The sequence below is a fragment of the Lactuca serriola genome, chromosome 4 (genome assembly GCF_051521515.1).
Source record: "Lactuca serriola cultivar US96UC23 chromosome 4, Lser_US96UC23_V15, whole genome shotgun sequence".
In the NCBI taxonomy this organism is placed as follows: Eukaryota; Viridiplantae; Streptophyta; class Magnoliopsida; order Asterales; family Asteraceae; genus Lactuca; species Lactuca serriola.
The window spans coordinates 364,628,580-364,640,140 of record NC_136411.1 but is presented as its reverse complement, the minus strand read 5'-3'; the positions used below and the strand labels follow the sequence as shown (position 1 = coordinate 364,640,140).

General features: G+C 33.9%; 2 protein-coding genes across 3 annotated transcripts; one reads left to right on the top strand and one right to left on the bottom strand.

The window, feature by feature from the left end:
- Window positions 1-2,036: 2,036 nt before the first annotated feature.
- On the top strand, window positions 2,037-5,269 carry LOC145097652 (vesicle transport v-SNARE 11-like). Of its 2 annotated transcripts, none has more exons than XM_079035268.1 (6): window positions 2,037-2,242; window positions 2,377-2,523; window positions 2,946-3,004; window positions 3,088-3,276; window positions 3,400-3,570; window positions 4,936-5,269. In XM_079035268.1, exons 2-6 carry the CDS (start codon window positions 2,430-2,432, stop codon window positions 5,086-5,088), a joined length of 666 nt encoding a protein of 221 aa, XP_078891394.1. In that variant the 5' UTR covers window positions 2,037-2,242; window positions 2,377-2,429; the 3' UTR covers window positions 5,089-5,269. The 2 variants fall into 2 exon arrangements, with proteins under 2 accessions (XP_078891394.1, XP_078891393.1); XM_079035267.1 differs by having other exon boundaries at window positions 2,039-2,242; window positions 2,414-2,523.
- Window positions 5,270-5,515: 246 nt separating this feature from the next.
- On the bottom strand, window positions 5,516-7,450 carry LOC145097651 (uncharacterized). The gene is made up of 5 exons (XM_079035266.1): window positions 7,016-7,450; window positions 6,837-6,923; window positions 6,506-6,655; window positions 6,102-6,299; window positions 5,516-5,786 (listed from the first exon to the last, which is right to left on the bottom strand). Exons 1-5 carry the CDS (start codon window positions 7,247-7,249, stop codon window positions 5,685-5,687), a joined length of 771 nt encoding a protein of 256 aa, XP_078891392.1. The 5' UTR covers window positions 7,250-7,450; the 3' UTR covers window positions 5,516-5,684.
- Between the last annotated feature and the right edge of the window lie 4,111 nt (window positions 7,451-11,561).

Here is an 11,561-nt window from a genome sequence, read left to right as displayed (position 1 = left end):
ATATGCTTATGCCAGACTTAACATGTGGTGGTATGGAGGGGGTCACCCATAACTGGTGGCATGGCGGGGATAAAGGAATTAATTGCCTATGCCCAACTTAGCAACGTTGTGGTCTAAGTGCGACTAATACCAAAAAAAGCACATCTTATTCCGAGTCACTTACGAGTAGTAAATCCGATTCGTGACCCATGGTGTGGATGATCAACACCAACAACTTAACAACTTAGCTTTTAGCAACTTTTCCGATCACTCATAGTGTCCCATTCTAATCCTCATTTAACAGATAATGATTGTGACATAAATAATTCAAGTTGAAACATCTTAAAAGAAAAATCACAAAGTATCACAAATTTCACACTTAGCACACATAACATCATATTATAGCACGTGGGAAAGAAAAATACAACTTTTATAAGGGATATATGCCACGAAAATTCTTAATTACCCGCCTTAATATTGGGCAAGTAGAGTCTCTATGTGTGCAATGGTTGTGATATTTGAATAGTCTATTGAGATTTAGTTAGGGGATGGTGGTGGAACGACAAAGAGGTCGGAAGCCTAGAGGCCTACATGTTGACGAGATGGCATGTAGGACGTAAAAACACATAGACTTGTGTCGACGAAATGACATGTAGGACATAAGTACATATACACCCGTATTGACGAAATGACATGTAGGCCATAAGTACACGTAGGCGCATGAGTCTAAGATACACATAATATTGGCAGATCATGAACCATTATTTCTATGCATGTATACGTATTGTAGTATATGGTATTTTTGGAAATTCTTTAAGCTTCAGGCTTACCCAATTGAATATACATGTTTTTCCAGGTACTTCATTGATTCCTGAGAAGGGCAAGGTTCGACTGTACATACACGCATTCACAACATGTTTCCGCTTAAATACAATTACTCTGATATACTTGAATAAATAAAAATGAAAATTTTGGGTTGAAAAGTGGGATGTTAAAGGGAGTAAAGGAATTTGTTTCTAATACAGATATGTAGATACAATTAGGATAGTTTCCTTTTATTCCTTTTATTTAGTTTCTTTATTTGTCTAGTTCTTTGCTTGCTACTCAAGCTTATCTCATGTATAAATACGATTAGCTATCTTTCAATAATAACATAATGCAAGAAATCAATTCTTCTTATTTAATCTAAATTCATTTTTCTTTAAATCAACTCGGTTCATAGAAAAAAGAAAACCAAACAATTGCAAAATTGTTTTCACTAAACATTCAAAACATAAACTACGAAGTTTAGAAAAGAGAAATATTTCGATTTAGGGAAGAAAGAAAATCAATTTCAGAGATCGAGAAAAGCTTCTTACCAAAGATTTCAAAGTTGGTGAGGACAAAGGCAACGACAATGGTGACGTCTCACAATGGTAATGATGATGAGGACAACGATGGCGTGTTCTCAAGATGGAGGTCGAAGGCTGGTGGTGTGCGACGGCGGCGACACTATAGGATGGGGGCGGCGATGATGTACGAGGTTGGTGTCAACACTGTGCAAAGTCGAAGAGGGCAACAATGTGTCTAAGGGTTGAAGTCGAAGATGGCAGTGATGTTTGATGGAGGCTAGAATGATTAGAAGGAAACATGGTTAAGACAGAGAAGGAAACATGAGTTTTTTTTCTTCCATTCAAAGCATTTCCAATGCAAGTTTTTTTATTTTTATTTTTTATTTTTATTTTTAAAGATTATGACCTTCCAGCAAAAAAAACTTTTTAAGTAAAAAAAATTATTCTATAAGTCATTCTCAAATAATAAAAAAAAAAACATGATTTTATATATATTAAAGCAAATTTTTTTATTATACAAATTTTATATATATTAAAGTAATTTTTCAATTTGTTAGTAAAAAATTTAATAGGCAAATACAATAAGTTTTTATTTTTTATTTTTTATTTTGTTTTATTTAAATCTTATGTATTAGAGATGATTACTTCTAACTTGCAAAATTAGCCTCTTAATGTATAAACACGTTGCAAGGCTTTTATGGATTACAATGTCACCTAGCGGTCGTATTACCATCGTCCCTTCTTCTATTACCATCATCTTTTAATTATTTTTTTTTTCCTTCCTTCATTCGAACAAGAAGACATACCGAAGAATTCAAATCATCCACCCGAGTCGGCAAGTCACCGGCAATCAAATTTAACATTAGATCCACTGCCAGAATCCGTCTAATTTTTCCGATCATCTGATTTCTCAGTTCTCCGTCGAGTGTAAGGTACGTCTTATTTGTACTAATTAGCTTTGGTAGTTGATCATATACGTGACTCGATCAAAATCGATCCGCTTATTATAATATTGATTAACAGGTAAAGTGAGATTTGATATTTATCCGTTTTCCTTTTCAATTAGTGTAATTCTTGTTTGATTCCGTTTACGTGAATTGAAGATTTGCTGCCGAGGAGATGAGTGATGTATTTGAAGGTTACGAACGCCAATACTGCGAGCTTTCGGCTGGATTGTCGAAGAAGTGTACATCGGCTAGTCTTCTCGATGGAGGTGAGCCAAAACCCTAACCCGATTCACAATTTCTTTCCCAATTATGTATTTGGCGTTGATATAATATGTTCTGGATTCTTCGAATCATGAGGTAACATAATTTTCAACTTCCTCACCAGTTATGTTGAAATACGTACCAAATTAGATTTCTTCAGCATCAACTGGCCTATTTATTGAATTTTTTTTAAAAGCGACATAATCGATTGTTCTTCCTCTGGAGAACTCTATTCTTTGCAACTACTGTTTAAATAACGCAAGGAGTGAAGGATCAATTTTGTTCATTTATTCTCATATTTGTAACTACTGTTGCTTGTTTCTATTTTCCTTACTCTACTCTTCAATATCCCATGGCTTCCACACATTAAACTCGGTTTCACTTTTGCTTCATATGTGTTGATTTCAATTTCATTGTTGAATTGCAGAGCAAAAGAAGCAGAAAATTTCTGAAATAACAGCTGGACTCGAACAAGCTGAAGCTCTGGTACCATATTTACATGTTATCACTTCTAAATAGTTTCTCAAACACACATTACAGATTAAAGTTATCTTTTTATATTGCTTCAGATACGCAAAATGGATCTTGAGGCAAGAAGCTTGCAGCCAAATGTGAAAGCTGTTCTCCTTGCTAAACTAAGGGAATACAAATCTGATCTGAATAATTTGAAGAGTGAAGTTAAACGACTTGCATCAAACAACTTAAATCAGGCTGCAAGAGATGAGTTGTTGGAATCAGGAATGGCAGATGCATCATCGGTATTCAACATTTTGTTATTATTTAGTTGAAATTCAAATTACATTACAAATTGCTGTTTTTAAAATAAAGAATGTAGGTTGCTAGTTTTTGCATTAAAGCCTTACAAATTGCTGATGTCACAGGTTTCAGCAGATCAAAAAGCAAGACTTCTCATGTCAACAGAGAGATTGAATAAAACAAGTGGTAGAGTAAGAGACAGTAGAAGGACAATGCTGGAAACTGAAGAGCTTGGGGTTTCAATTCTTCAAGATTTAAATCAACAACGACAGTCTCTTTTGCATGCCCATGGAACGGTATGTCTTTTAACAGTACTTACATGAGTAAAAATGACCATTTTACCCTTGTTTATTTTAACACGTTCCTGCAAAATGATCTTAACATAAAACTATTATGTTAACATGAAAACAAACGGTTTGAACAATTTTCACCAAAAACAAGAATTTTATGTTAACATGATTAATCAAGAAACAATTTGAACAATTTAACTATATTCATTAACAACAAGAACTTTAACAAATAAGATAATCAAATCCACAATTTTCACATATTTATCAACAACATGAAACTTCCTGTATTTCTGATTGGTAAATAATTTAAGGTTCTATACCCTCTCCAAAACAGAGGCTAGCCTACAAGACAATGGGACAAAATTTTGAATTTAAATGATATGTAATAATTACACATGGATACAAACACATGTGTCTCAAAAATAATTAAACTTTATGATTATTTTTATTTATTTTTTCTATTTGTACTCCGATAAGCTATATATGGGTGTTCATTTTTTGACTTAATGTAGAAAGAATGACTCAATGACTTAATAAGAGAATCAAGGAAATGAGGCTTTCCTCTTTAAGTCTTAACTTTTTAAAAAATCACCCTCGTTTATTATTTCCTTCCATTTTGTCATTTTCTTAAATGTTTTTTAAACATCATTTTCTCAAATATTTTTTTAAATATCATCTATTCAGACATCATTTAACCAAAAAAAAGTACATAGCCTAAGAGCATCTCCAATTGAGAGGTCAGGTATGAAGAATGAACCTTATAAATGTGTTTTTTACATTGAAGAGGGTAGCTTATTCACTTAGATTTTAATAAATGTTTTTTTTTGTACAATTAACCCCCTTCATATGATAATATTTCATGTTACTCCCTTAATTATATTTCACGCTTAAAACTTTATTATTTTTGACTAATTAATTTGTTTTGTTTTAATCTTTAGTAGTAAATATTAACTTGTAACGGTTATATAATATTTTTATTGTTTTTTTTATAACTATATGTAATAATTTTATCATCTTTTTTATTTAAAGAAATGACCTGATAAAAGCTTATAAAAGTAACAAATTAGATGAGGGAGCTCTATAAAACATTTCATAAAGATGAGGGTAAATTAATTTATTTCTTAAAAAAAAGTTTTAAAAATGGTCAGTGATAGGTGAAAGGTTTACGATGACAAGTTTTTGTTAAATAAAGTTAATGGAATACAAATTAAAAAAACTACACAAGAGGTTAATAAATATGGGTACTCTTAAGTATATCATATCAACAACTTTTAAGTTGTTGGACACGTTTCATTTATAGCTAATTTTTTAATTAGTTTACCTATTTTGACATATGATAAATATTTACGGTATTGCCATTCTGATATTTAGCTTCATGGAGTTGATGACAACATAGGCAAAAGCAAAAAAATCATGACCAACATGTCCCGAAGGATGAGCAGGAATAAGTACATAATCGGGTCCATAGTTGCTGTTCTTGTTATTGCCATCATCTTGATTCTCTACTTCAAATTGAGGAAGTAGATTTTCAATTTCAAGTAAACCTATTTTATTTTATTTGGTAATTGATACTCAAGAGTGTTTCCCAACTCATTTGTTGGCTTTTGTTATTCTTGCATGTGTGCTCTTCCTTGTGGATTTGTGATATTTAATTTCTATTCAAAACATGAAATTCCAAAAAACAAAAAAAATCAACTTTTATGCCTTTTACACTTGTATTTCGTATCGGTTTTTCATCATGGAAGTTCTTGTTAACATATCACTATGGCTTAGTTATGTTATACTGGATTGGACAAGCTGTTTAGGGCTATGTTTGGTCTGGTGACGAGGATGAGGAGTGCATTCATTTTCATAGTCACAACAAAATCATAATCATAGTTATGGTTTTATCCCCAAAAGAAGTGAAAGAGCTTCTACTTGGAACATACAATGAAAGCTACTCTTACTTGCGTTAAATTGAACCATCATTCTCTATTTTATTAAACCCCCTTCAAAAATCAATTAACAACTTCGCATTTTAATTGTGTTTTATGCACAAGTATCTCTACAAAAAGAATGGCGAAGCTCGATCAATTTGCAATGTACAATTATCAAATGTACAACTGTCAAACGTGCATAGTTTATACTAATTTCCTCATTCGTTCGTTCTTGAATTTGCTATAATCGGCAAGCAAACTACCATTCACTTTATCCTTCATGTTCTCCACCAATCGCGTCAACACCTATCACCAAAACATTCGTTATACAACAAAAAAAACATACTTATATTCCCATAATAGCAACTTACTTACATTATTTTACCAATAACAACATATCTACATTTTCTTTATACAAAACAACGTACTTAATAGGAACATACTTACAGTTCTTTACTTATAGTAGCAACATGTAACAACAAGTAAAGATGAAAATTTTCATATTAGTAGGAAAAATGTAAGTATGTTTGCTAGTATTAGTAAAAATAAAAGTACATTGCTATTATTGGTAAAAAAATTGTAAAGTAGGTTGCTATTGGTGTATCATGTTTAAGGTCTAACCGTTTGCGCGACATCTCGACGAACATCTTCAGGGATCAAACCAAGCACGGGAGGTAACTCAAAAGTTATGGTCAATGTGAGTTGACCTTTAAGTCGACTTAGGTTTCCTTGTCTAAAAGGATACAATGCCCCTTTCACACCAAGCGAAAATTCAGATGGCTTCACAATATCTTCTAGCCCATGAAGCTCCCACCTTATCTAAGATTCAAATTAATTTATATTTTATAACCAACATTGTCAAACAAAGTCTACACAATCCTAAATATGACTGAGTAAGAGACATATCAGAGGAGCCCAGACTGAGTAAGAGGCTTTTAAATGTGTTATCAAACAGTCTGACAGACTCGGATTCAGTAAGAGGCATATCAAACAGTCCCCAAAAAGATTCATCTAAAAAATCTTACAATGTCAAGATCAAGAACTTTGGTGACTTGGGGTGGGACTCCAGCCGGGTAATCGTATCCGTTTGTTTTACATCTCAACCGCATGTCAATAACCGGATTACAAGTCAAGAAAAGAAATTGTATAGGTAACATATGTACTCTCCATTCTTCCTACACAACAGGAAAGTTGAAGCATATTAACCAATTAATTGAGAAAAATTCAATCAAATTCAGAACTGATCTCATATTGTCATTATTATTGATGAAATTCAGGTTTAGATAGGAAAAGAATAAGCATAACAAAATTATAGCTTGATGAACATGAAATTTGGTAAAGTAGACAGATGCATACGTCATTTAGTTGTTGGCTTCTTCGCTTATCAGGAAAAATAGCTTTGAAAACTCTGGGTTTATCCTCCAAATACTGATCGAACGATGCCTGTATCGTGTATCAACCACAACAAAAATCAATTTCTACCTCTAACCACACAAAATCATATGAATAACTGACACAGAAGTAGTATTGATTACGTTAGGGGTTTCATAGAGATAAATATCTGTAGCCATTCGCGAAGAGTAAGTTGAAGCATTCGACACTTTGCACTCAAATCTCCATCGGTTTCGTGAATCTGATAACAATTCGTGTTTGCTCTTCTGCCAATTTTGCTTTAGTAGCTTGCGCTTCAAATCTCCCGTGAAACTGAAATTGGTGGCGGAATTTCTCTGGTGGTAGTTGCATGATCTTAGTACCGGAAGAACCGCCATTGTAATACGAGGATCAGCGGTTAAATAGTGTGCATTTAGGTTTGACAGGGAGAGGATGACGGAGAAAGGAGTCGCTACCGGAAAATGATGCGGTGGTTACGTCGAGCATTATCTTGAAAGGGAATTTGTGGAGTTTTAGGTGGCGGGCTATGAGTGGATGAGGAGCTTGCGTTTGGGTGTAGGGGTGGGGGTGCACCACCAAACAATACATCAAACCTAGAGCTTGTTTTATCCCTGAGTCACCTTGGCTGTAACGCGTGATTTAAGGCGACGATTTTATATGTAATTAATTTTTTTATATGTATTTTTAACTATTATTATATTTTATACGTATATATGAGTTAATACGGTGTTTTAGTAAAGCTTGACGGCAAACACAAGTTTTGGAGTCATGACGTGCTATGACGGAGCTATGACGAGTTTTTTAGAACCTTCAATCTACTACATATAAACAGTTATTTTAATAATAATAATCATTTTTTTTAAATGATCGTTTTTTTTGGAATAAAGCATTTCGGAATCGGGGTATTCATTCTGGAGTTTTTGGTCTGATACAAGAATCTTTGTACATTCCAGAGTACTATTGTCATCTTTGTATTTTGATTTGACAATACGGAGTTACGAACACTCGTTCCGAATAGCCATTCTGGACTACAAAAAACATCATTTCCTGTCCCTTATATATAAATAATATCCCATGTAGTTGGACGTTAGATTTTATCATCCGTAACTATCTCATATAACTGCTTTAAGATGAGTTTCTCAAAGAATGAACCCAAAGAAAACTTTACCAACCTGTGTGTCACCTATACAACCTTAGGTGGACCGGTGGACTAACCCTCATAAACATTTAAATTGATGTCATGGATCATTTCCAACTATGTTTAGTGGTTATTGGATTTGTGGTAAATTTTATTTTCTTCAATATATTTTTTGTTTCTTTAAAATTGATATGATTTCTACACCTAGAACTAATTGTTTTGTTTTCTCAAAAAAGTATAGTTCCATGCATTCATACGTTGCTTGTTGCATGTTATCTTTATTGGTAGTGTTCGTTAGGGGTGAGTATGGTGCGGTTCGGTGCGGTTTTTGTATAAAATCGCAACCGCAACTGCAAATTGCAGTTTTTTAAAGTCAAAAACCGAAAATTGTGGTTTTGATTTGGTTCGGTTTTGCGGTTATTTCGGTGTGGTTTTGGTTTTTTAACCACAAAATGAGGTGGTGCGGTTTTTCGGTTAAAAGGGTGCGGTTTTTCATGTTCAAAACAAAAAAATTAGTCGACTTTCATTTATTTCTAGATTTTCATTGCAAATAAATCACAATTTTGGTCCATTTTTATTCTTTCAAGTTGCATTTTATTAAGCGGAGTGGTACTGAAATTGAATTTTCCGTGCATACGAGAAAAGAGTTCGGCCGAGCATATTTCATTTCATTCAAACAATTAACAATATGTCTAACACTTACTAACAAACATTTACACACCAAAAACTAAAGGAAACGACGAATGAGTGAGAAACAAATTGATTCAATTTTTTGGAGTCCCACTTCGTCAATGAAAGATGTGCATTCCTTCGATTAGCTAATTTATTTTTATTAATTAAATAGAATTATTATAAATATTTAAATACTATATTAAATTATGCGGTTTGCGGTTATTTCGGTTAATTTGGTGTGGTTATTAAACATAAAACCGAACCGCGCCGCAATTTTTCGGTTTTTCAAAATTAAAAATTGCACCATCGGTTTATGTTTCGGTTTCGGTTTATGCGGTTATTTCGGTTTTTGGGTTTTGGTTCGGTTTCTACTCACCCTTAGTGTTCGTCTAAGAGGGACTACCTAAAGACAATGTTTATAGCTAGGCTTGGCAATCGTGTCGTGTTCGGGTTGGCGGCTCAAAATATACCAACCCGAACACGACTCATTTCACTATACAGGTCACAGGTTGGCGGCTTTGGAAAATAAACTCGTATATGACCCGTCAACCACTTATTTATACGGGTTCACAGGTTGGTGGGTTCGTGGGTCAGATTTGGGTTTGTGGGTCAGATTTTGGTTCGTGTGTTCGTAGGTTGGATCGCAGCAAATCTATTGCCTACTTCGTTGTGCGTTCATCGTTCACGTTCATGCGTCGACGTCGTTCGATAATAATTCAATCATTTATATTGTCGTTCTTCGTGAGTTCGTTTTGTCATTCATCACAGAGGGGATAGCAACAAAGCACTTATTCGATTTTGTTGTGAGATACTGAGATTATTTAGGGCAAACACCAAATGTCAAATGATCAATGGTATCAAGTATCATATCCTAGTATAAAGTATAAACTGTATAGTGTATAATACTTAATACATTTAAAATATATATAATTTTTTTATCAAAATTCTAAACGGGTTGGCGGGTCAACCCGTGTATTTTTTGAGAAACTCATATATGACCTGTTTAATAAACGGGTTGAAAAGCTCAACCCAAACCCGTTTATTTCGTGTCGTGTCGCGGGTCGTGTCGAATTACCATGCCTATTTATAGCAGTTGTTATGGACGGGAACAATCAGACCCTCCCTATAGCATTTGGTCTGGGCGTGGCAAATAAGGTCGACTTTTGTACATGGTTCCAGATGATGTTGAAGGAATCTCTCAAAGATGGTAGGGAAGTATCGTTCATAACCAATATGGACGATGTGTCAGATGCCATTTTATGCATATTTTAGGGTAGTTTTTAATATCATTTAGCATCATATTTTGTACATTTTCATGTTAATTATTTAAATAATGTTCGGCGCATGTATTCTATTAGAATTCTCGTATTGCTCCTGTTTTTATGTCGATTTAGATAGTTCGAGTGGCGCAGTGCTTTGGGAGTAGTTGGATGCGTGTTTTGGAGCTTAAAATGGAGCTTGGAACTTATGGAGTATGTTGAGGAATGATTGGAAGATGCTTTGGTGAAGAAAAATTCAATCGAATTGATCACACGAAGATAGAATCTGCGATCTAAAGTTAAAGGATGTTGCTGGCAGCTTTGAACCCCTGTCAGTATTTTGACCATATCTCATGAACCGTAACTCCGATTGACACGATTCAAAATGATCTGAAAAGTAAACGAAATTTCAGACGTCTTAGGAAAAACATGTGATTGTAATTCTGGTCCATACGATTGCATGGAGCCTTTATGCGATCGTAACTGTGGTCGCAACTTGGATTCGAGGTTTTTTAGTGCCAAAACTTCATCCGAAAGTAAAAAGTGAAAACATGCGATCACAGCCTTCCCTCTATGCGATCGCAGGTATCCCAAAAAGTGCCAAAATAGCATCCTACTTAATTAAAAAGGCACGTGACACGTTTTCTCAAAACATGCGATCGCAACTTTGAAACATGTGATCGCATGCGCGTTGTTTTTGCTGCTGGACGTATAAATAGACCCTCATAACCTTCTAGTAACCTAATTTGGCGATTCCAGAGGTACCAAACGATGAAAATAAGATTTTGGAGGTGTTTCTTCTCCGATTTCTAAAGACCTGAAGACTATGGATCATCTCCTTTAATTAGATTAGTAAGATTAGTCATTTGATGTCTCTTTTCATTTGTTTCTATCAGATTTTAGTCATGTCTGGCTAAAACCTTATTTTTTAGTTGTGTAAAGACGAGTACTTTTCATGTGATTGATCATTAGATCTTGTTTTTTATTTGTGTTTCTATCTTGATTCTTCAGTTTTGCTCTTAATGAATGTTTGATTTTGATTCTTGTTAGTCTGATCACCTAGCTAGGGTTTTATCATTCAAGTTAATCAGTTATAGAAAAGGTAATTTTTCTTATCACCTGGTGATAACTAACAAGTAATAAATCGGTTCCGTGTTTGGGATTTGACTTTAGTATAAACTGTAAAAATCATATCTTTACGCTTCCGAGCTTGTGAGAAGTATTAGATATTGCTGAGAATTTTACAAAGAACTTAATGCAACTTTTCTGATCTTAATTAAGAGCTTGTTTGATTATAGAGTAAAAGGTTAGGGTTAATTCAAAGAGCTTGTTTTGATTAACTAATTTAGGCAAAAGAGATTATACTTGAGCTTGTTAGTTTTTCTCAGTACCAGCCTAGATAGAACGCATCTCTAATAATCAGATATGGATCAGTTACATGATTAAGAAAGTTGCAACAGAACTAAAAATTATTTTCAATATTGATTTTCGTTTAATTTTAATATCACTGCATTTTTAGTTTAATTGAAATCCACCTTCTTAATAATTTATGTCTTGACGAGATTGTGCATGATGCAAAAAGGCATTGAATTTTTGGCTGTGTCCCTAAGGATTCGACCC